The sequence below is a fragment of the Sminthopsis crassicaudata genome, chromosome 4, assembly GCF_048593235.1.
Source record: "Sminthopsis crassicaudata isolate SCR6 chromosome 4, ASM4859323v1, whole genome shotgun sequence".
NCBI classification, from domain to species: Eukaryota; Metazoa; Chordata; class Mammalia; order Dasyuromorphia; family Dasyuridae; genus Sminthopsis; species Sminthopsis crassicaudata.
In genome coordinates, this window is record NC_133620.1 from 150,807,053 (window position 1) to 150,831,485 (window position 24,433).

General features: G+C 33.5%; 1 protein-coding gene across 7 annotated transcripts in view; it reads right to left on the reverse strand.

The window, feature by feature from the left end:
* PHACTR2 (phosphatase and actin regulator 2) overlaps positions 1-24,433 on the reverse strand; it is a 326,455-nt gene that overhangs the window by 29,026 nt on the left and 272,996 nt on the right. For all 7 annotated transcript variants that reach the window (XM_074309635.1, XM_074309630.1, XM_074309631.1 and 4 more), the window contains 5 exons: positions 23,079-23,610; positions 14,754-14,953; positions 12,330-12,486; positions 9,944-9,999; positions 775-836 (listed from right to left, as the gene is read on the reverse strand). In XM_074309635.1, the coding sequence (XP_074165736.1) occupies positions 775-836; positions 9,944-9,999; positions 12,330-12,486; positions 14,754-14,953; positions 23,079-23,610 (1,007 nt within the window). The remainder of the gene's footprint in view (positions 1-774; positions 837-9,943; positions 10,000-12,329; positions 12,487-14,753; positions 14,954-23,078; positions 23,611-24,433) is intronic.

Here is a 24,433-nt window from a genome sequence, read left to right on the forward strand (position 1 = left end):
AGGATCCTTAATAATTTTTTTATAGAATATGAAGGGAACCTGAGAACAAAAAATCTGAGAAATGCTGCATTAGAGATAACAATTACCTGAGATATAGGAGATTTCAAAAATTGTTAATCTGGGAATATATTTTACCAGAGGAAATGGATTAGTTTATGTTATCCAGTATGAAAGATCATAAAAACCATCAATTGAGAACTTGACAGAACCTTAGAGGCCATCAAAACCAAACCCTTCATTTTTTAGATGAGGAAACTAAGGCAAAAAGTAATTAAGTGACTTGTCCAGATTATATAGCTACTAAATGTCTAAGGCAGTATTTGAACCAAAACTTTTCTGACTCCAAGCCTAATGTTCTATTTATTATACCATATTCACATCTTCTATCAATGGTATATAACTCACAATTCCAAGAACCCAAATGTTTACTTAATATTCTACTTTGGTTCTCTATGGAAAAGCAAATTTATTTTTAGAGCCTATTAAAAAAAAATTTCCGGCATAGGCATACCAATTGATTAAACATAAGCATAATAGAAAATCCTTTATTGGTGGATAGGGGTGTGTGTGTGTGTGTGTGTGTGTGTGTGTGTGTGTGTGTGTGTAGACATTCATATATACAGAGAATGATCTAAATAAATAAATACAGGGAACTTTTAAATAGAATCCATTTAGTGACATGTGACTAGAAAAAAGTAGGGAGCTATGTGGTACAAAGGGAGATGAAGTGAACACACAGAGACACAAAGGCATGTACTGTGACATGTCCATCACCTTTCTGCTGAGTCTGCGTTTCAGTTCCATTTTTGCTTCTTGTTCTTCTTCTTCATTTTTTTCTGTTTATTGGTATAAAAAGAGTTAAAGTATGACTATTTAGTTACAACCGATGATCCTGGGATAAGAAAAGCAGAAGAGAGCATCATTATTTCAACCCTGATAAATGACCCCATGTTTCAAAAGAAGAAATAGAATATATTTAGAGATTCTTCAGGCCATGTGAGAAGGTGAACTTCATCAATTACCACAATGGCAATTTCATTATTTGTGCTAAAACTTACCTATATTATTATTATTAAAAGTGGAGAATGGATAGAATTGTTCTTATGTTTTTGGATACAAATTGGATAATACAAAAAAGGATACTCCTCACAATTGGGAGATTTTCAAGGTTTTTAAACTGTCCTTTCTTATACTAAAAATTTGCTCAGAATCATTAATGTAAAGTTTTAAAAACTGACAAGGGAGATGATATATAGAGAAAAGCTATAGGCTTGGGTTTTGGGTATTTGGGTTTTGGGGTGTAGGTTTTTTGGGGGAAGGAAAGCAGGGTGCCATTGTTGATACATTATGATTTGAAAAGAAAAAAGCTACCAGATTCTTACAGACAAAATTATTCATGGGACAAATCAAAATGGAATAAGACAAACAAACATAATGTCTGTATAATTATGTAGTGTTTATTAGCTCTTCCATGGTATATAATTCTAACATGAATGCCTAAATACAAATAATTTTTTAGACCTGCTGGTCATTTCTCATAATGAAATGAGGCCTCCTGCTTCCAAATAGAAAGCACAGATTCTAGAGTCAGTGGACCACTCTGAACTTAATGCCTCTGAGGTCCCTTTTAGCTAAAGATCTATGATCTATGAATGAAAAGTTATTCTCACTTATTAGAATTAGCTATGAAATAGTGAAAGCAGTAATCAAGTAATTATCAAACTATTTTATCAAATGATAATCATGAAATTCTGCAAGATTCCCCTTTCTCCCTCAAATTATAGGAAAATATTTTCTCGAAAATCCCATAAATATGACCATTCTTTTAAAAGGTAGATATTGGCTTTACCAGTAAATAGACTATGATAGCTTATATACCTTGAATTGTAAAACTCATTGTAAAGAGAAAATCACAAGTGTGCATGTAATGGCTCACCATACTATCTTTTGAGAGCTTTTTTTCTTTGAAAACATCAGGAGAATTCATTATATGTTGGTTCTAAAACATTTGAAGATAACAAATATTTGGTTTGAATGAGAATTAGGAGTTTAAATATATACTGAAAATTTATCCAGTTTTATTTTATTTAATAATTTGTTTGTCTTTGAATTTTTCTATTTGGGTTGGATATTTAAAACCATATGGAATTTGGCAATTTCATAATAGAAACTTGGCATTTATTTTTTTTTCTTTTTCTTACTGGGAAATAATGACTAAAAGGCATTAAGATAGTATGCGTGATAAACAAAACTCAACTATTCTATATGCTTATCTTATTATCTTATGTATAATATCTAATTATTTCTTATTTAATATTTAGAATTTCAATTTACTTCTAAAAAACAGGGGGAGGGCCAATACTTTTCATCCACATATTTCATGAAAATAAAATGATTTCAAATAGAAATTGTTACAGGATGAAAAAAAAAAAATGACTCACTCAATGACTCAGCCAGAGCCAAGCAATTTTGATGAAATGTTAAATTTCTTGTTATTAATACATTTGTATTTCCTATTCCACTAATCTGTATCCACTAAATTTAAATAATCTATTCTAAAATTAGTCTTTTAAAAAAAAAATGATCTTAATACAAATAATCACCTTACCAAGACAAGTTGGTCCAGTGACATTGGTGCATGAGAATCAGTTTAAGAAAGTAGACATGATTAATTGGGGGGGGGGGGGGGGGGGAGGAAGAGAGAGAACGGATACTTGGGGGAGGCAGAGGAGGAGTGTTATGATAAAACCCTTTAAGTTTCCAAAGGTTTGTCACTATGGAGAGTGATTTAGACCAAATCTGTCTCTCCATGAAAGCAAATCTAGAAACAATGGGTGGAACTCTTAAAGATGCAAGTTTAGGGTCAGTAGAAGAAAAATCTTCATGGCAGTTATAACTATGCAAAAGTAGAATGAGCTTCCACAAGAAAAGGTGGTTCCCTATCCTTGAATATTTCCAAATAGAGGCTATATTATCTATTAGGTATATCATAGTGGTTATATCATATTCAGATATGGGTTAGATTAGTCAGCTCCCTTTCAACTCTTGATTCGGTATAAAATATTTAATGAAAATCGAATAAATGAAAACAGTTCAAATTTGCTCAATCATTTTCAGTTGTGTCTGACTCTTCTTGACCTTGTTTTTTGTTTTTTTTTTTTTTGCTTGGCAAAGATAACTGGAGTATTTTGCCATTTCCTTCTCCCATGAGGAGACTGAAGCAAAATAAGAGTTAAGGGACTTGTTCAGGGTCACACCCTTGGCAAGTGTCAAAGGCCATATTTGAACTCAGGAGAGAGTTCTTAACTTGGCACTCTATCCACTGTACCATCTAGCTGACCCTGGTCAATTAGAGCTCTAGAACAGTAATGTCAAACTCTGCAGGCCACATACTATATATTAAAATTATCTAGGTTCTATTGAGTTTGTATTTGTTTAAAAATTTTCCCAATCACATTTTAATTTGGTTCAGCAACATTGGGGGCAGGCCATCCATGAATTTGAAACTTCTGATCAAGAAGATTAGCTATTAGTTGCTGTTGGAAATGGTAACATTTCCAGGTAACAGGAAGAGGTAGCCACGACTTATTAGAGAATCCAGGACAACTTAGACCCACATCCCATCTCTGACATATTTTGGTTGTATGATGCCAGGCAAATCAGTTAATTTCTCAGTAACCCAGGAAATTCATCAAGACCGCATTTTGTAGAATCAATAGTAACACTTATTGATGGGGTGAGTTCTTAGTGGGTACAAAATTCCTCCCATCTCTTTTCAGCAAAAATAGGACTTCCCACCCTCTAGTACCTTGTTAATATTAATAAATTCTTTCCCCAAAAGGGCTTATATATTTATTTTACAGCAAAGAATAGAATTGTCAAAAATAAAGTCAAAATTAGTTAACCACTTCTCATTTTCTCTTATTACCAAATCTAAATAACAAATAAATAAACTAGTTTTCAATAGAAAGAACAAAAATCACTATGGCCTTAAAGAGAATCTGGTAATTATCCAAATCTTTCATTCAAATTATACAACCTGATGGTGACAAGTGAAATTCATAGAGTCAATTGCGGTAAGCATGTGACTCATTTAGGTGCTTTAGCTGAAGACAACTGAATCATCTGAAAATTATCACTTAATATCAGGAATTGATTTCTATATATTTGTTGAATTCTACTTCTAAAAAGAGTGGAGGAAACAAGATAGGGAAGAAAAAGACTCCCATTAACTTGTTTGGATGTTGGGTTTTTCCCATAATAAGATATTATGCCTCTGAAAAAAAGAGTTAGTTTTAATTATTAAAATTTATTTTAAAATTATTTTCCAATGCACAATTAATTTCTTTCAGATGCCTCATACTTTAAAATGCCTTCCTAGAAAGGCTATTCCTTTATTAACAAGGACAGAAACCTTTCCAATCTGTCTCATAATTCGGAAGACAATTTTATGAAAAAGATAGTGACAAAGCTTGTGAACAGTGACTTATTTTCAAGAGATATAGACATTATATCCTCCATAGCAAACACAATACATTTAGTCCAACAGCTGTAGGGATTTTAAAAAAATCTACCAAACAAATTACTTTTACTGGAGAAGACTAAGATACTTTGAAAAGTAAGTCCACATCTGTAATTTTACTGGCATGGAGAACTAAATAAAGAAACCTCTACCAATGGAGGTCAACACCTTCTGAGTAATTTATAATCTTTAAGAATTAGATAGAATACTGACAGATTAAGTGACTTGCCAAGGGTCAAACAGTTACTACATCTCAGAGAAAGGATTTGATTTTAGGTCCTGCTGGATTTGAAGCTAGCTCGCTATACCTTATACTGCACTGCCCTAGAAGTAGAGAGGCTTTGTTGAATTTGTTCTAAAGATATAACCATAGAAGAGCCACTTTCTTTAGTTATTAATTCATATTGACCAGTAATAGTGAAAAAAGTTATTTTGTGTGTGTGTGGAAAAAAATACACAAAATTTCAATAACTTAATGATACTTTTTCTCTTCATATGAAATGAGCAGTTCCACTTGCATTCCTTGCATTGTTACCTAGGAAAGAGGACTTTTATTTTTAACAGTTTATGCAATAAAGCACACAAAAGAAAAATCTCAGTCATAATCTTTTAAAATAGCTTAAATTGCTACTGCAACAAAATAGAGACTAAAGTACCTCATCACTCTCTGGAGAGGTGAATATAATAAAAATACAAAACTTAAAACTATGTTAAGATACAGCTTCTCAAGCTGTAGTCCATTTTTTTTACCTTATTTTGTGGTTGCTGGTCACTTGGGTCTGGGGAGTTTGCTAAGTTCATATTTTTTCTGGGCAGGATTCCAATACACAAATTTTAGGAAAGTTATATTGTCTAAATGATTTCAAAATAAATGATGCTATAATAATGAGGGATGATATCTGGGATTATAATGGATTGTAACTCCTACAGTTGGCTAGGACATCTTTAAAATGTCATTTGAAGAGTTGAATGGCTTTGCTAAAGAGCTTTTCAGTTGTAGGAATGTTAGAAGAAATGTCCACAGTGACTCTATTTACTCTCATTTTACACATTCTTATAATAGTCAACAATAGTCTTAAAGAATTGTAAAGATTTCTGAGACATTAAGTGATTTGCCCAGGATTACACAGCCAATACATGTTGGAAATGGTCTTGAATCATGGTCTGTCTCCCTGGTTTTAAAGTTAGTTCTTTTTCCATTGCAATAGGGCTTCTTAAACTTTTTCTACTTGTCAGCCCTTTGCAACTGAGAAATTTTTACATGACCCCAGATATATAGGTAGATAAATCAAACATTTACTGATAATAAATCATAATTTTGCAACCCCCACATTCAGGGAATGTGACTCCCTCCTCCCCTATCATGGGGTAACAATCCACAGTTTAAGTAACCTTTGCATTACAGCACCCTGACTCCTTTCATAATTTCATGTATATTCCTTTGCAACATTTCATTTTGTATGCTTGGCCTTTCTGACAAAACATCTGGAAAAGTACATCAAAATTAAAGATTTGAGTTCTTATTTTTATCTATAAGAAACAATAAAAATATAAAGGATTTTATAGTACCATGGGTTTCTTTCATCTTTGTTTTTTCCCCCTTCCATTTGTATTGATTATGGGATTTTATTGTTGTTATTATTTACATGCCTAACATTTGGGGTTTTCTTGGCAAAGATATTAGAACAGTTTACTACTTTCTTCTCCAGTTAATTTTATAGATAAAGAAACTGAGGCAAACAGAATTGTGACAAGCCAAGAATCACACTGCTAGTAATTGTCTGAGGTCATGTTTGAACTTCTGAAGATGAATCTTTCTGATGACAGGCCTGGCACTCAATCCACTAAACTACTTAATTCTCCTTGTAAGCTAACAGGTCTCATTATCTTTCTTACTTTATAATAGAATAGGAGAAGCAAATTAGAAGTGAAAAATCTGGGGAAAAGGTCCTAAATCAGAGAACACTGAGCATCAAAAATGATTACTGGATGCATTACAAAAGTCTTAGAAAAGATATAAAAAAATAGCCAGATGTGGGGCAGCTAGGTGGTACAGTGGATAGAGCACCAGCCCTAAATGAGAAGGGCCTGAGTTCAAATCTGATCTCAGACATTTAACACATCCTAGCTGTGTAACCCTGGACAAGTCACTTAACTCCAATTGCCCCAGCAAAAAAAAAAAAAAAAAAAAAAAAAGCCACATGGATGTTAGTTGAGTAATTTGGGACCAACATAGTTTTCAAGGACATTGCTATGCCATAATAACTAATGTTCATTAAGTTAATCATCAAGAAAAAGAAAAATTATGTTTTAAATTTAAACACTCTCTCAGAAGGTGGGGAACATATAAATACTTCTTCAATTTCCTTAACATAATTTTAATTTAAAAAGCAAGTTTCTTCACTTTAAGTTATTTGGAAATATCTTATTCTCTAAAGACATTGAATAAAAGGTTGTATGATCTTGGACAAAACCTAGATAAACACCTACAGTAACTGACAGAAATTAAGTAAAATGTCAAATAGTATATAATTTTAGAAATCTGATCATGAAATTTTAAAATCCTATTGTCTGGAGTTGAATGCTTTACGTGAAATCTGTTAGAAATTACTTTACTGTGGCACTGACAGGTTATGATCACTGATGAAATCTATTTCCCAAGGTGCCAAGTATAGGTGACTCAGTTTGAATAGTCTTTCTTTGAGAGACAATTTACAATTTATTGTTGTACATGGTTATTAGGCTAAGTAGGGCTTTCCAGGCTGCCATTTTGTGCCAGGGCAAGGCCAGGGAACCTAGACAAAATAAATAGGTTCGCAAATCATAGAACTACAATAAGGCCTTTAGCAAATTCTCTTGTTGACCAATCAAAATAATAATTGTCAGAAATGATCCTCTCAACTCTCTTTTCATTTTTTCTATAGTATTATTTCTAGAAACTATATAGCTTATTGTCTTTCTTGGCAGGCTTAAAGACAATTCTTTGGATCCAGAATAAACAACAGAATTAGATGATCTTAAGGAAACAGGAGAAGGTTGGTATCAGACTCAAACTCTCATTAGGATGTTACACCCTTCCTCTGACATCCAGGAAATTATAGCATCTCAGCTATATAGTAAGTTACAGTTGAGGAAGCTGCTATTGCATAAGAATATGCAATAGAACATCATGAATATTCACAAATAATGAAAGTAATGATAGAGAGAATTAGGATTATCTGCCATTGTATCAAAACCATATATTTTTTAAAATTTCTTTGGCATATGACCCCATATGGGATCTCATCACTGAATGTGAGGGGTTGCAAAATTATGATTTATTATCAGTAAATGTTTGATTCGCATACATATTTTACGTAAATACCTGGGATTACATAAATATTTCTTGGATGAAAAGGAGTTGCAAGTGGAAAAAGTTTTAAGAAGCCCTGAACTAAATAAACTTCCTATATGAACATCCAATCTTCGAGCTTATTTAAATGTTAGTCTCATTTACTCCTTGGGGGAAAAAACTGAACTGAAATCCTTTAGGAAAAAAATTTTCTTTTCTCAGTCAGAAATTATCTCCCACAATCCCCTTTCTGAAACTGGCTCTTATACACTGTGATGGAGATTTATCTGAAGTTCTTTAATTTTTATGAAAGACATTGTATTCTTTTTATGCCAAATAAATAAGTAATTGTGGGGATGGAAAAGGGTTCTTCTCTGCCCTCCCTCCACCTTAAAAAATAAGGAATAATGTGCCAAAAAACAAACAAAAAAACAACAAAAGAAAACAATAAGAGAATGAATAGAGGGCAATCATTCTCAAGATTTATGTGTGTTTGTTGGGTAATCAGAGTAATCTTAGCTCCTGGGTAAATATACTGGGAAATGGCACTGGAAAGAAGACATATCATATGGAAGAACAGTTTAGTTAACATTAAAACCCATATCTGAAAGGATTTCTCCACAATGACAATGATTCATTATCCTAAAGTTCTAATCAGGCAGTTTTCCTACCTCAGCTCTTTGAAATTTCATATGCTACAAAACCCTTAGAAAACTCAATTATTAAAATTGAAAATGTAACTAGAATGGAGATAATCCATTAAAAAAATTTCCATCGTAGAGCTCACTACTATTAATGGCTCTGCTAATATAACATGGCAAAATGAAAAGTGCTTCTTGACTATTTTCATATCAATTAAAAAAATTAAACACTAATATCAACACATTACTCCAGTGTGGAGAAAAATGGCCCATCAAATAAAGGTAAAGTACATAAGAAGAATTTCAGCAAATGTCTAAGTTCTGAGAAGTCAAGAACACTCCTCCAGGAGAACAAAGAATCATAACAAAGGGCAAGAAAGTAATGCTTTCCTCATTATTCAAATGAAATTAATCATTTGACAAATTTCTTTGAGTGTCACAAATTATACAATTAGCTATAATAAAGAAAGATTTAATTTGTTCCATTGGCTTTTTTAAGATATGAAAAAGCAAACTATATCTCTCTACTTTTATTTTTTGGAGAGGTCAATTTTGACTTATGAGGAGGTTCAGAAAATCAGAAAAGGGACTAGTTAATTAGTTCACTTAAAGAATCTTTCCAAGATCCTCCTTCATGATCTAAATGAAGGATTCTTAACGTGGGATCAACAGACACCTTATACATCCAGTTCTATAATCTGACCTTGGCTGCTACTTTCTGGGTGATCATAGTCACATATTTCATCATTTTCAGATAAATGATAGATTATGGTAAAAGCTTGAAATTTCCTCTGTAGCACAGAAGGCCTTATTTTTATAATGTGCAATACAAATAACAAGAAATATAAATTAGGTTACTTAAGAAAGGAAAGGCAATATAATTTAGAGAATAGATACTGGACTTAAACTCAAGAAGAGTTGGGCTCAAATTCTGCTTGTGATGCTTTCTAACTTTGTGTCCCTTGACAAGTGAGTTAACCTCTATGAGAGGCACCATAGCACAATTTCAAGAGTGCTGAATTTACAATCAGAGAATCTGGGTTTGAATCCCAATTTCTATACTTAGGACTTTTATAATGGGCAATTTATTTCCCTTCTCCACCCTTGGTTTTTCAACTCTAAATAAGAAGGGGATTAGACTTTAATGATTTCTAAAATCTCTTCTAGTTTTAACATTTATTTTCCTATGATTTATAACTTACCTACTTATTTACAACAAATGTGCTGTGATCTATGTTGATGAAGGGAGTTCCCATGCTAGGAGTTCTCTATATGTGAATTAAATTACATATCCTTCTTTATTTGTGTATAAAAGGAATTGAATATTAATGATTCAAATAAGGCATTTCAATATTAATCAGTGATTAATAATTAAGATTTCTCACTGATAAGTGGAATCTGGTACCTTTGGAGATTATGGAAAAAATTTTAAGAATAAGGAATACTTACGTTTTAGGATATTTCTTTGCTCTAGTTCTTCACTTGTTGGCCTCTGGCTTAATCGCCTATAAAATTGAATATGCTAGAATTTATAAATATGTACACCTCATTTGCAGAAATGAAAAAAATAAGTTATTTAAATATTTTAATAAAGATGTTAAAATCCATTAGAAAATTTATCTACACTAGAAGACTCATAAATACTGATAGTATTTATTATTTATTAAGTATTTATTAAGTGTTTATGTTCTAAGTATTATACTATGCACAAATATAATGAATATACATATTCTCAAGGAATAATTTTTGTTCTAATGAAATAGTAACAAGAATATGAAGAATACGTATTACAAACAAACACATATATAAAAGAGTAGTAGTTGCTTTGAGGATTTTCTCTGGGTATCCTTCATACCTGGAATATTCTCCCTTCTTAAACTCACCTAAGGATTTCCCTGGCCTTCTTCAAGTCTCCACTAATATCTGATCTTCTACAGGAAGTCTTTCTCCTTCCTTCTTAATTTCAATAACATCCCTCTTTTTAAATTATTTCCAATTTATCCTCTACATAAATTGCTTTGTATAGATTTGTGATATATTGTCTCCTCTATTAGATTGTAAGTTCCTTGAGATCAGAAATTGTCTTTTTTTTTTTTTTTTTAAATCTTCACCACTTGGCACAGTGCTGGGCATATTGTAGATAGTTAATAAATAAATATTTACTGATTGCTAAATAGGATAAAAAACTAGAAATCATTTTCTCATACCCATATTTGTGTCATTTCAGTTACTCCAGGAGTAAAGTGAAAAAGCACAGCAAAACTTTCTTAAATCAGAAAAGGGGCTAGTTAATTAGTTCACTTAGAGAATCTTTCCAAGATCCTTCTTTCATGACTTCAATGAAGGATTCTTAACCTGGGATCAACAGACACCTTATACATCCAGTTCTATAATCTGACCTTGGCTGCTACTTTCTGGGTGATCACTGGCATTATTTTTCTCATCTGTAAAAAATCAAAGGATTACACAAAGCATTTTCTAAGCTACAGAATTTAATTATTCTTATCCCCTTGTATTCTGTTCCTGGCCATCCTTTCAGGGAGAAGGTATTAATGAATAACCAATCTACAGGGAACCAAAAATAGGAGACAGAAAAGGAAAGGCAAGGACATGGAAAATGTATGAAGTAGATAATCAACAAAAGCTGCCATTGTGCATTTAAAATACACACATACCCATACACACCCCAATATGCTATTCCAAAATTTGAAGAAAAAGATCTTCCTCTCTCTTTTAAGATTTTCTTTTAGAAACTTATTCTGGGTACAAAGAAGAAATTCTTCTTGCTGAGTGTGCAGCCTATAAAAACCAACAGATCCTAATATTTTTCTCTCTGACGTCTATTTCCTCTATGAGGATGCCTACAAAATCATCTGGCTTTAGATATGCAACCCTGGAGTTATTCAACAGTCATAAAGAGAATTATTTGAGTTCTGTGCAAGGAAATGAATTCCTCTCAACCTCCCAACCTTCCTCACACAAATTCCAGAAGGTTAACTTTCATCTATTTATAATATGTGTCTATTGATAAAGGACAGGGAATATAGGATTTTCAGGGATTATGATGATGTTAGGAAATAAGAATTATAGGATTAATGACATCATCATCTCTGAGTTATAGCTTGTGTTTCATTCCATAGGAACTCAGAAACTCATTCAGTACAAATGGTAGTAATGTGACACAATATGCTTTGGGATTGCAAAGGTAATTACATTGAGGGGATTTAGATAAGCAGCATATGGTGATTGGACTTGGATTGGAGCCAGGACACTAGAGCCAACATCACAACACAGCACTAGACTTTACAGATGTCACTATAATTTAATGACTTTTTAAGACTTTAATAACTGAGTGGCTCATATCTTTGGGTTTTTATATTCTTTAAATAGCCTTTCCCCAAAAATAACTAACTTCACAACCCAGAATAGTATCTAAAGGGCTTCAATACTTTTGGAATTCAACAATTCTTCAATTTCTCTTATTCAGTCAGTTCAGTCAGATCCCACTCTCCATGATCCAGTTTTGGGATTTTCTTGGTAAAGATACTAGAGTGGTTTGCCATTTCCTTCTCCTCATTTTATAGATGAGGCAACTGAGTCAGATAGGGTTAAGTGATTTGTCCAGGATCACACAATAAGAGCCATATTTGAACTCAAAAAGATGAATCTTTCCAATTCTAGGTCTAGTGCTCTATCAACTTTACAATCCAGATGCCTCATTTCTTCAGTAAAGGGAATTAAGTAGGTCTTTGATTATTTGAGATAAGCTTCAGTGAGATGAAAGTGCTTTAACTGTGTGAAGCAATCAGCATTCCATTCAGACTTCAAAAATTACCTGACAAGCTTTGTTCCAATCTGTTGTCGAATTTCCTGCCTCTCCTCTTCAGAGGTTCTCTGTAAGATATTCTTGTCTTCCAATTCTTTCTTAGATGGTCTGTTGCCAAGTTTGATGGCAAGAGTATCCCTGCGACGTATTTTACTTGCCAAAGCACCTAAGAATTGGGAAAAAGTTAAATAAAGAAAAATAGACTTTTAACCATCTGTATTCAAGTGACAAATGCTCAACAAGGGCTTTTAACATACTCAAAGATCAGAAATCTTCCTAACATAAATTTTCATTAATCTCAGCATTGTAAGCATAACTTAGTTTGTCTTGAATAAGGCTGGGGAACATAATAAAAGAATGTTCCAAAATATATTAGGATACTTTAGGGTCTAAAAATGTCAAGAATGATCTCATTATTATAAAAAATGTTTCAAAGTTTATTTTGTTGTTTTAGTTCCTTGGAAGTCTTAAAACATTTGTCTATCTTTTCTTTTCAAATCTGAAGGATTAAATGCATTCACATATATACTTTAACAGCTCATTCTCCTCTTCTTTTAGAAAAAATGCCTATAAAGTTACTAAACCTAAAAGTACCCTGCTCCACATTACCATAAATCCTGAATGATTCCAGCAGCTCTTACTCTTTAAAAAGCATCACCTCAAAAGATGACAATTAATTTTATTTGGGAAGATAATAGTGCTGGATTTTTCCTACTACAAACCAGATGAATCCACTAAACAGCTATTTAATGTTTAGTTTTGGAATGATTTATTTTTATAAACTTTAAAGCTAGATATGAATGTAGTTCCATAAAAAGACTGAATGACTCCATAATTTAGAACAATACAATTCTCTCAGATGTTTGATCTTTTCCTCTATGAGATACAGAGTTAGCAAAACAAAGCAAATCAGCCAACATGAGTCCTTTTGGAGCACAAATGGTTACCTGTAAGGGGCTGAAACTCTTGAGTCAATGCACTGAGGTAGGACAATTGAGCACTTGAGGCTAATTACTGATTGGACAAATCTCTATAAGAATATGCTTGGAAAATGGACCTTCTCACTATCCTGTGCTGGCCCAATCGTTTGGTGTACACAGAGAATTGTGGGAGGGACTAGGAGGTGCAGGGAGACTAGCCAGGGTCACTTCTGGGAGAGAGACCAGGGGATGAGGTCGCAAAGATCCTATACGTCTACTCTCTTCACTTCTACTGCTAAAGACCTAGAATAAAGACTTTTGCTTATCCTGACTCCTGCTGATTCTAAAGTAGCCAGGATCCTATCGCGTTTGCCACAGTTACCTGCTTTGCACAAGTGCCATTTGTGATTCTCTAATTCTGTAGGAATTTTTAACTCTTAATTCATACTTTTCTATAATCTCCAGTATCCATTCAATACAAAATGTTTCCTCTTGGAAGCCCTCCATTCAGGGAAGACTAACATGATAGTGATCTTGGATCACAATGAAATGGGCTCCAGGGACAACTAGATGGCACAATGTATAGAACACTGACCTTGGAGTCAGGAGGATCTGAGTACAAATCCAGCCTCAGACACTTAACACTTACTACCTATGTGACCCTGGGCAAGTCACTCGATCCCAACTGCCTCTCAAAAACAAAACAAACAAAACAAACTTTTAAAAAGGGTCCCAGATAGGAAACATATTCTCTGTTACAAAAAGACTTATATGACTAAAAGGTAAACTAATCTTTCTTCTCTGAGGGAACATCCTCTGTGAAAGTCTGAAAGCAAAAATGAAATCACCCAAAATAAATGTCTTTCATTTGAGAAGGGGAAAAGGAAAATATATCAAATTATATATTCCCTAATGAGTTGCCTTATTTTTTGATAACCCTTCTACCTCATAAGAAATTTTCTTTTAAAAAAAAAAAATCAAATTATTTTAAATTTATGGAACAAAAAAAAAAAAAAAGCATTTTCATAACACAGTATAAGAGACTTATTTTCAAAAGCTAGTAAAAGACACCTACTACTTTGAAGAGGTGGAGGTGGGTCAACATGTATGGAATATTACATATACAATTAGTTTTTTTCCAACATATTGCTCAATTTAACTATATATATATATATATATATATATATATATATATATATATTTATTTCCCCTTTTTTCTCCTTTTCTGTGAGGAGCAAAAGGGAAAGAATGTAGAAGCAATATTATGTGATTTTACTCTTTTTTTTTGTTTTGTTTTTTGTTTTTTTTGTTTGGCTAAGGTAATTAGGGAAGGTTAAGTGACTTGCCCAGGGTCACACAGCTAGGAAGTGTTAAGTGTCTGAGACCAGATTTGAACTCAGGTCCTCCTGACTTCAGGGCTGGTGCTCTATCCACTGTGCCACCTAGCTGCCCCAGTTATGTGATTTTAAAAGAAATATCAGTAGAAATCTGTTTTTAAAAATAAAATTCTTACTTTCACTACTATCATCATCATCGTCGTCATCATCATCATCGTCAGTATATAAAATAGGCCCATCTGAATCAGAATCATTAGCTTGGTTCTCTCTTCGAACTTCAACCTCTGTGCTGCTGAGAGATTCAGAAGACTCTCCCATCAAATCAGGAATCATTAGCCGTGGTGCATCCTTCATCAGCTCTTCTTTGGCTGTCAAACTGTTTGGGAAACACAAAAACTCTAAAATAGCAGGAATAATACCACAACACCCCAGTTCATGAGATATATGTTTCCTTCCCTCCACAAATCTTAAGAGACTCATGGCAATGAGAATATGTCCATATGAACACCATTGGAATTTGAGTCATATCAGAAGGCCTCTACAGGTTAATGCAAGCAATCACTGTAGAAGAGAAAAAAAATTTATATTACATTATACTGTATCATATTATTGGGGGGAAAAACCCACTTCTTGGGAATCTTTATTTCTAAAGGAGAATAATTAGCTAAATCTGATGATCTCTAAGATCCCTGCTAGCTCTAGTATTTTGTGACCATATAAATGCAGAATATATAAATTAAATAAAAGCAGTAAAATTAACTTTTGTAAAATCAACATCTATATCAGTGTGATTCTAGAGAAAAACTAACTGACGGGGATTTATTCCATCTTGGTTCCTAAATCTATTTTCTACTAAGGCCAGTGTGACTGTGGACTAATTTTTTAGTCCCTCCGTGCCTCAGCTTCCACAGAATCCACAGAACGTTAAAGAAAAAGAGATCTTTGGACATCACCTAACAGAACCTCTTTATTTTAAAGACGAGGAAAGTGATGGTCACCCAGTTGCATCAGTTCCCCCAGAGGAAACTCTCATTTAAATAATGTGTTTTGAAGTAGATAATGCAAATATTATTTCTATTTTATAATTAAGAAAACCAAATATAAGTGAATTCACTAAATAGCAGAATTCTGACCTTTTTCATCAACCCTGTGTCTTTCCAGGATCACATTCTTCATTCATAAAAAGTCACTGCCTATCACTAAAATCCAGCGATGGGAAATGAGATTGTTATGACAATGAGCTCTTTGAAGGCAAGATGCTAAATTGATCCAAAGTTGTGGATTTTACAGTTGTGGAAACTAAGATTTGGAGATGATCCAGGGTCATCCAGCAAGGAAGCCGAATCAGTATTTGAACCTCAATGTTCCTAATTCAGAGTCCCCCACCATATTCACCATGCCCCTGTAGACATTTGTGGATATATTAACGTTGCTTAGAGTTGAAGTCACAAAGAAAGTAAAAGAAGTACTGACTAATAGAATGCCAGGTAAAGAAAATTTTATATTTTAGTATTTCACAAGAAAATACTATAAAAGCTTGAAAGATCTTAGTAATTATCTGGACCACTCATCTCTTTATATAAAAGAAGAAAATGGAAATGGACTCGATCTTATATCACATCAGTGTTAGTAGTAAAGTCAAGTCCTTTGAGCCCTAAGTCTGTACTCCTTCCTTTATAAAACACATTGCTTCAGCACACTCCTCTTTTTTCTATGAAAGAGATCATTTTTTTCTCATCATTCATAACCTGAACGATAATAATTATAATAAAAAACTTTTTAGAATTTATCTGATTCTTTTAGGTTTTCAAAGCACTCTGAAGTACATTCTTTCCCATAAAGCCCAATTCTATAAGGTAAGTAGGCAGGCGTTATTATTTCCTTTTTATTGATGATAACAGTAAGTTCCGAACAAATTAAATGATTTGTCTAAGGCAAACTGACAGAACTGGAAAAGTTTCTTAACTCTCCCTGGCTTTTCTATTAGTCCACAGGATGTTTAATAGCTATCACAACTTCACTTATGGTCCATAAACTCAAAGTCTTGTGAGTCAGTGCCTTATAAACCATCATGTAGGCTTCTAATAGGAACTAAAATATCAGCAAGCTTTAAAGCTTTTAAACTTTAAAGAGGACAAATTGGTTTTAATTTACAATTACAAGTGACACATAAAATATTCAATGTTTTAAGATATTTATGGAATACATCTACTATTCCTGAATATTATCCCCTTAGAATTAAAGAGGCTCCAAGAGCCAGACAATAAATAGTTTGCCAGCAGAAAAGGACAAATAGATTTTGCAGGACAGTTAAGGCCTGGATTTATAGGATTGTACCTACTAACCTCTCAAACTCTGAATACCATATTAGAGGTGTAAGAAATCTTAAGTATTTTCTAATCCAACTTTCTTATTTTATAAACGAAGAAAACAATGTCAGAGAAGTTAAATGACTTGATCTTTTAAAGACCCATAACTAATAAATATCACTGACAGTTGCATTATAATTGTCAAACCTGCTGACATTATTATTCCAATTGAAGACCCATTTAATATAATTAATCAATCAATAAACATTTATTGGGCACTTGCTATGTGCCAGGCAGCTAGATGGTACAGTGGATAGAGCATTGGACTTACAGTCAGAAATACTCATCTTCATGATCTGGCTTAGATTCTTATTAGCTGTGTGATCCTGGGCAAGTCACTTAAGTATGTTGGCCTTAATTTGTAAAATGAGCTGGAGAAGGAAATGGCAAAATACCCGAATATCTTTGCCAAGAAAATCCCAAAATGGAGTCATGAAGAGTTGAACATGACTAGAAGAACTCAACCACAGTAATAGCAACAACCTACTATGTGCAAGGCACTATGCTGAGAAGTGAAGATATAAAAAGAGGCAGATAGTCCCTAGTCCCAGAAAGAGGTTGCATGACATGAAATTTTGCTGAGAAGGAGCCTAAATCTATGTCTGGACCATTATACTGGGATCTTGGAACTGATCAACTCCACAGTTACAAAATCTGATAGTAATATTTACTTTGAACTGCTTTTCCATTCATTTTGCAATAACTAAATCTAAACCAAATCTTTGAAATGAAGCTTCAGCATGGTAATTTTATTTTGAAAAATCAAGCACTCTATTATAGTAACCTTCACATTCATGAAATACTTTGTAACTATAAGGCTACATATCCACTATCATAGCTAAGCTCTATTTTGATTGCATCCTCAGTGGTGATACAGAACAGATGGCCACCATCTTTTGAGAAATAATCCTTCAAGTATTTTAGCTGAAGAATAGTGTTGTCATCCCTTTTGCCTTCTGCTCCCCTAGTAGTGCATCTTTCTTAAACACTACCTAGGAATATAAATTGCCTTTGTGCATAGTCTTTGAAATCCACAAAATCTTTGAAATTCACAAAATACTAACATGCTTAGAATCAAAGAATTCAGAATCTGAGACAGATTCTCCCAAAGTGGAGGAGAGCTGTAAATCTATTATGCTAGGAACTCCACAGAGAAAATTAGATGCTTACATATTTCAGACAATGTGTTAATTCGGTCAAGTTTGCTATCTTTAAGAATGTTTAAGGAAGAGGTATATACTCTAATTTCTCAAACTTCAAATATTCTTAATTATTTAAAGTTTCTATGTTTAGGCTATATCATGTTTCCTTTCTTAATCCTACTATACTCAGTATTATCAAAGTATATACTTTGGTGAAATTTAATTCCATAATCAATACTAATGGAGGAAAAAAGGAGCAAATATAAAAGAAACCCATATATATTATAAATTCATTCATATTTTCAGTTTTCCTTATAAGTAAAAATAAGACTCAAGTTCTTAATTTTGAAGTAGTTTTCTAAAGCTAGGTGGCTCAGTGGTTAGGGAGCAGACCCTGGAATCAGAAAGATTTAATAGTTCAAATCTGACCTTAGATTTTAGCTTTATGACCCTGGACAAATCACTTTTGCCTCAGTTTTCTCACCTGTAAAATGAACTGGAGAAATAAATGGCAAACCACTCTGACATCTTTGCTTTAGTGGGGTCATGAAGTTGGAAATGACAATAAAATCCCATAACCATTACTAAAGGAGGAGGAGACCAGCTGAGGTGGAAGAAACATATAGATATCACAAAAGCTTTTACATTTTTACTATTCCTTATATGTAAAAAACAAGAATTCAGATTCTTAATTTTGATGTATTTTTCCAAATGTTTTGTCAGATAGATCAAATAGAAATGACGCATGAAAAAATGAAAGGAGCCAATATGGTAAAATGGATAGAGTACTGATTTTAGAACCAAGAAGACCATGTTCAAGTTCCACTTCTGACACTCACACTGGCTGAGTAATCCTTCACTTTTCTGTATTCTAAGCAATTCTCTAAAACTATCAATCATAGAGAAAATGCTACCATACATTGGTCGAAGTAATTTACCTACTCAAGGCTTCTCTGTATCAATGAAATTGTGGTTCATTATTTCTGTCCCTCTTTTTTTCACCTTCTGATGATGGTGCCCAAAAGACTAAAATTAAAAGAGAAAAGTAGCCATGTCCTTCTCAGATGAGAAACGGAGGTCTAGGGAAGACTAAAATTAAAAGAGAAAAGTAGCCATGTCCTTCTCAGATGAGAAACGGAGGTCTAGGGTCACAGAGTTGAGGTTAACAGGGTAAAGTGACTTTCCCAGGGTCACATAGCTAAGTATCTGAGGCCAGATTTGAACTCAGGAGGATGAGTCTTTCTGACTCCAGACCCACAGTTTATGCACTATAGCACCATCTCACTGCCTTCTTCTTATACCTTACTCTCTGATATGTACTCTTTGATCCATGTCATTAGCTGGCCTCCTTGCTGCCTCATGAATGAGAATCCCTTGGCTCTGAGTATTTTCTCCAGTTATTTCTTGCCTGGAATGCTCTCCTTCCTCATCTCCACCTTCCCCTAGATTCCTTCAAGTTCCAACTAAAATTTCACCTTGTACAGAAGGCCTTTCCCAATCCTCCTTAATTCTAATGCCCTTTCTTCTTAATTATTTTCTATTTATCCTGTAAATAGCTTCAACAGCACTCACTATTACACATAGTTTGTGGGGTGGGGTGGAGAGAGAGAGAGAGAACTCCTCTCTCTCTCTCTCTCTCTCTCTCTCTCTCTCTCTCTCTCTCTCTCAATCTATCTATTATCTATTGTCTACCCTGTGGATTATAAACTCCCTAAGGGGAGGGACCATCTTTCAGCCTTTCTAAGTATCATCAGAGTTTAGCATGATTTCTTGCACATAGCATATACTTAATAAATGTTTATGGACCAACTAACTGATGATCTCAGTTAAAATTACAACTCTGTTGTTTGCTTCCTATGGTTTTTTTTTTTTTGTTTGTTTGTTTGTTTTTTGGCTAATCACTGCATTTCAATCATTGCAGTTTTGTATGGTTGTACTAGATCACTGCTGGGTCCATTCAAATTTGAAATCCCATTCCCCTGTGAAATCAATTTTTAGATGAGCAGATAGGGAGAAAAAATTAGGGAAGCAAAAAGATTTTAAAGACTGAAAATGGTTTTGTTATAATACAAAGTTCACTAAAAATAAATGTACCATACTAGATGTTTTGTAGTCACCTGCCATTCAGGGAAACAAGATTAAGTTTCAATTAGCTTCCTCTAGTAAATCACTCATAAAAACACAGGATACAGAATGTACTCTTTAATTTGGCATTCAACCTAGACCCTCCCAGTTTGGCCCTGTTTTTCTCATTTTATCTCTAAGTACTCCTCTCTATAAGCAGCTAGTTGGTGTAGTGTACAGAGTCCTGGATTTGGAGTCAGTAAAATTCATCTTCCTAAATTGCAATCTAAACTCAGACACTTGCCAGCTCTATGGTCCCAGACAAATCAATTTAATACTGTTTGCCTCAGTTTCCTCATCTGTAAAATGAGCTGGAAAAGGCAAGATAAAATGCTCCAGTATCTTTGCCAGAAAACTCCAAATGAGAGCATCTAATGGATGAGCAAAGTGAGGTCTGGAGGAATTATTATTGTTATTATTATTTTGTTTTTGTTTTTTGCTGAGACAATTGAGGTTAAGTGACTTGCTTAGGGTCACACAGCTAGGAAGTGTTAGGTTCTGAGGCCAGATTTGAACTCAGGTCCTCCTGAATTCAGGGATGGTGCTCTATCCATCTGGCCTGGAAGAATTATTAAGAAACAGTTCACACAGTAAGTACTTAAGGACATGTTGACTAATTGATTATCAAGTAGACAGAAGAACTTGATAAATCCCAAGTCTAGCATCTTCATTTTTGCTCAGACTTTTTCAGTTACCTAGAATACTCTGCCCCCCCCTTATCTACTTATTTATTGTTCACTTTCTACTTCCAATCTTAGATTCTCCTCTAAGCCCTATAGCACCATATATATATATATATATTTCTCTTGCATTTATTTTGTCCACACATTTTATATGTACATTTATTTTAGGCAAGTCTTAAAAATCATTGTTCATTGAGTGATCACTACTTTGTAGTTTTAATCTTTTATTTGCAGACATCTTATGGTCCGAAATAGACACTGTGTTCCATGTGAGCAAATGTATTATATATCTCAACAACTTCCATATCATCCACTATTACACATAGAACATTCAGCAAGTTTTTTTTTTCAAATAGTCAAGTTTTTCCTAGTATTAAATGAATTTAAGAAAAGTGATTTCTTTAAATAAAATTTACTTATGGCCCCTTTAGTATAAGCATTAAATCTATCTCTTTTTTATTTAGAACTCATTAAAAAGTTACTATTTTGTCACCACATTTCACTTAAATCTTGTTTACACAGTCTAACCACACACTTAGCTTTTCAACAAAGATATTTAGTTCACTGATGTTCAACAAATGGACCACTGACATCCAAATTGGGTTTTTTTGCTATATTTTTCCATAACAGGAGTTCCATTCCCTCCAATCCTATATGTACACATGAATTTATTCCTTTAGAAATTTAACAATTATTTTCTTTATTTCTCTAATTATCCCATGATTATTTATTCTTCAATTGAGAAACTGTTTTTGAAAAAGTTCTCTCATCCCAACAGTATATCCCACTGTTACATAATTATATTATTATTTTAAACCCAGAGTAAATGATAAACTTTTTTTCTACCAAGGATCTATCAATTTGGTAACAAAAAGAAATACTATGAATTTGGGATAAGAAGACATAGTTTATAGTTCTGATTAGACCTTAGATAGATTATTTAGCTAGTTGGCCCTGAAGAGGTAAACATCATGTGTTTGATGTAAAGAAAACATGATGCTATCTGTAGTGACTGTCTCCCCCTAAAAGACTATAAAAGAACCTAAGTCAGCACACTTTGAATAAACTAGCCACTGACTAGGGGCTAAAAATGAAATTTGAGAAAGAATTTTTCTGTATTGAGAATTATTGCTGTACTTGGTGGAATCTTAGTGGTATGAATTAGTTATCAGATATTAGTTTGCTTAGATAGAAGTTAAGAGAATGAAAGTCAGTATGTATTATGTTTTAGGGTCAGCAATTTTTGGATGTTTTCAAGTATGATCCCTGCAGAGTTTGTCACCTAGAGAATGAAGAGGGAAAGAACTAAAGAGTCACATAATAGGGTCGAGTATCCAGCTATTTGTGGCTAGATTGTGTGTGCTCTCAATCTTAATGCCAATCCCCAAAGAATAATTCTAGTCATGAAAAAACCCTCTAAAATGTGAGATATCTAAAAGGTATAGTTTTGAGCCATTGATAGCATCCAAATGGTTTAAAAAATACCCAGGGCAAGGAGTAATTCAGAACACAGCATCGGAGTACATGAGTATGTCAACAACCCATGACATAAATTCACTAAACCTTAGTTTTATTATATGTAGAATAAGGTCCATAATCCTCACACTACTTACCATATGTATGATAAAACATGCTCATATAGAAAATAACATTTAATGTTCTTAATAATTATAAAGCACTATCTTTGTTCAGGGCTTTGGTGAGTAGTGGCCTATGTTTGGCTTTTAGTTTCCTCATCTGTAAGATGATATGTTTAAGCCAGCTGATTTCTAAAGTGCTTTCCAACTCTAAAATCCTAAGATTTTTATGTGTTTACATATATACAAAGCATCCCAAAAATTTTAGTGCAGTTTTAAGCTTAAAACTACACTAAGACTTTTAGAACACCCTGTATAAGAACTATTATAATGCCTCATTAAATATGTATATAATGGAATAAATAGTAAGCACTATATAAGTATTAGCTATTATAATGATGATGATATTATCTACTATAACCTGTTACAGCCATTCTGTTCTAAGCCTTAATTGATGTTATCATCATTTGTGTTCATATCTCATAAATTCCTGACATTAATTAGATTAAATTCTTGGATTCAATTCAATTCAAACAGAACTGGTTTACTGTTTCTTTGCACAGAACTATAAAAAAAGAAATGTTGGGGTTCATGCAACAAACCTACCATTTTTTGTTTTCTCTGTTAACACTCAAGCTGATATCTGAAGGAAGAGTGGTTCTATCTGTCAACTCTTCTGTCTGAAGATGACTCGAGTCTGAGGCAGAGACAGATAGGCTAGCCCCATTACTAACCATGACAGCCGGAACATCAGACACATTAATGCATTGATTTTCCAGAGGAAGAGAAGGGGCTGGTGGAGGAGGAGGTGGTGCTACAGGTGGAGGAGGAACTACTGATTTATTCTGTAGGTCTGTATTCTGCTCTTCTGAAATGGGAGGAGACTCTGTCTTCAGATTTTCTACTCTGATTTCTGAAGGTTCTGCCTTGAGATTGGATGTGCTAGAAACAGCTTTCTCTGGAGGTGGGCGGGAGGTTGACTGTTTGCCTGTTTTTTTCTTGCCCCGTGAAGTCCCTGATGCGGCTGTTTTGCTGGAAGCTGGCTCCTTAGAAGCTTTAGAACGAGATGAGGTGGTAGAAGTTGATGGGGAAGACGATGACTTGGACACAGTTGTTTTTTTCAAGTGAGAGGAACTAGCTAAAATAAGAAAGAAATTGGGTATTAACTTTGTCTTCAAGACAGCTTCCCAGTGAAGCACCTGAACTGTAGCTCCCAATGATGTTTTAAATAAATTTATTTAAAATGCAGAAATATTAAAAAAAAAAAAAAAAAAGACAGCAAGTATACTACCATAATAAAGCAGTACAATATTTTAGCTATTCCTATGATTCTGATCAATGGCCTATCATTTGGTACCCATTTAAAATAACTTCTTTTCCAAGGGGTACCTACTGAGAATACATGGAAGTATATGGCAACATCTGAAGATGAGTCATGCCCTAATTATGAAAGGAGAAATCTTTTCATTCTTGGTTTCTAATGACATAAATGTTAATGTTTTGATAACAAAAGCAACTAGACTCTAATTTCCAAATTATTTAATTGGTATATAATAATAATAATAGTTAGGATTATATTAGGATTGCTATTTTCCTGCCTCTGGTCAAGACTGACTTATATGAATTATTTCTGGAAAAATAATTTAATTGGGCCTTCCCTCAATGCCTTTCTCCACATCAAGCTCCACTGGCTCCTGCATAACACATCTGAGTTTTAAAAGCCTTGTAATCTATAAATTATTCTCACAGATTTCTTCTGTTGAAACTTTACATGTTTATATTTGTTCCTTGGGATAAACACGAATTGATTAATGTAGCTTATCTTCTTACTTGTGCAGAGAGACCCCAAAGATAAGCCTTTTTTTTGTATCAATATAGTTAACAGAATAATTTATGTAAACAATAATAATGCCTTCTCTTTAAATTATATTTTAGCATTTATAAAGTGTTTTCCCATAAAA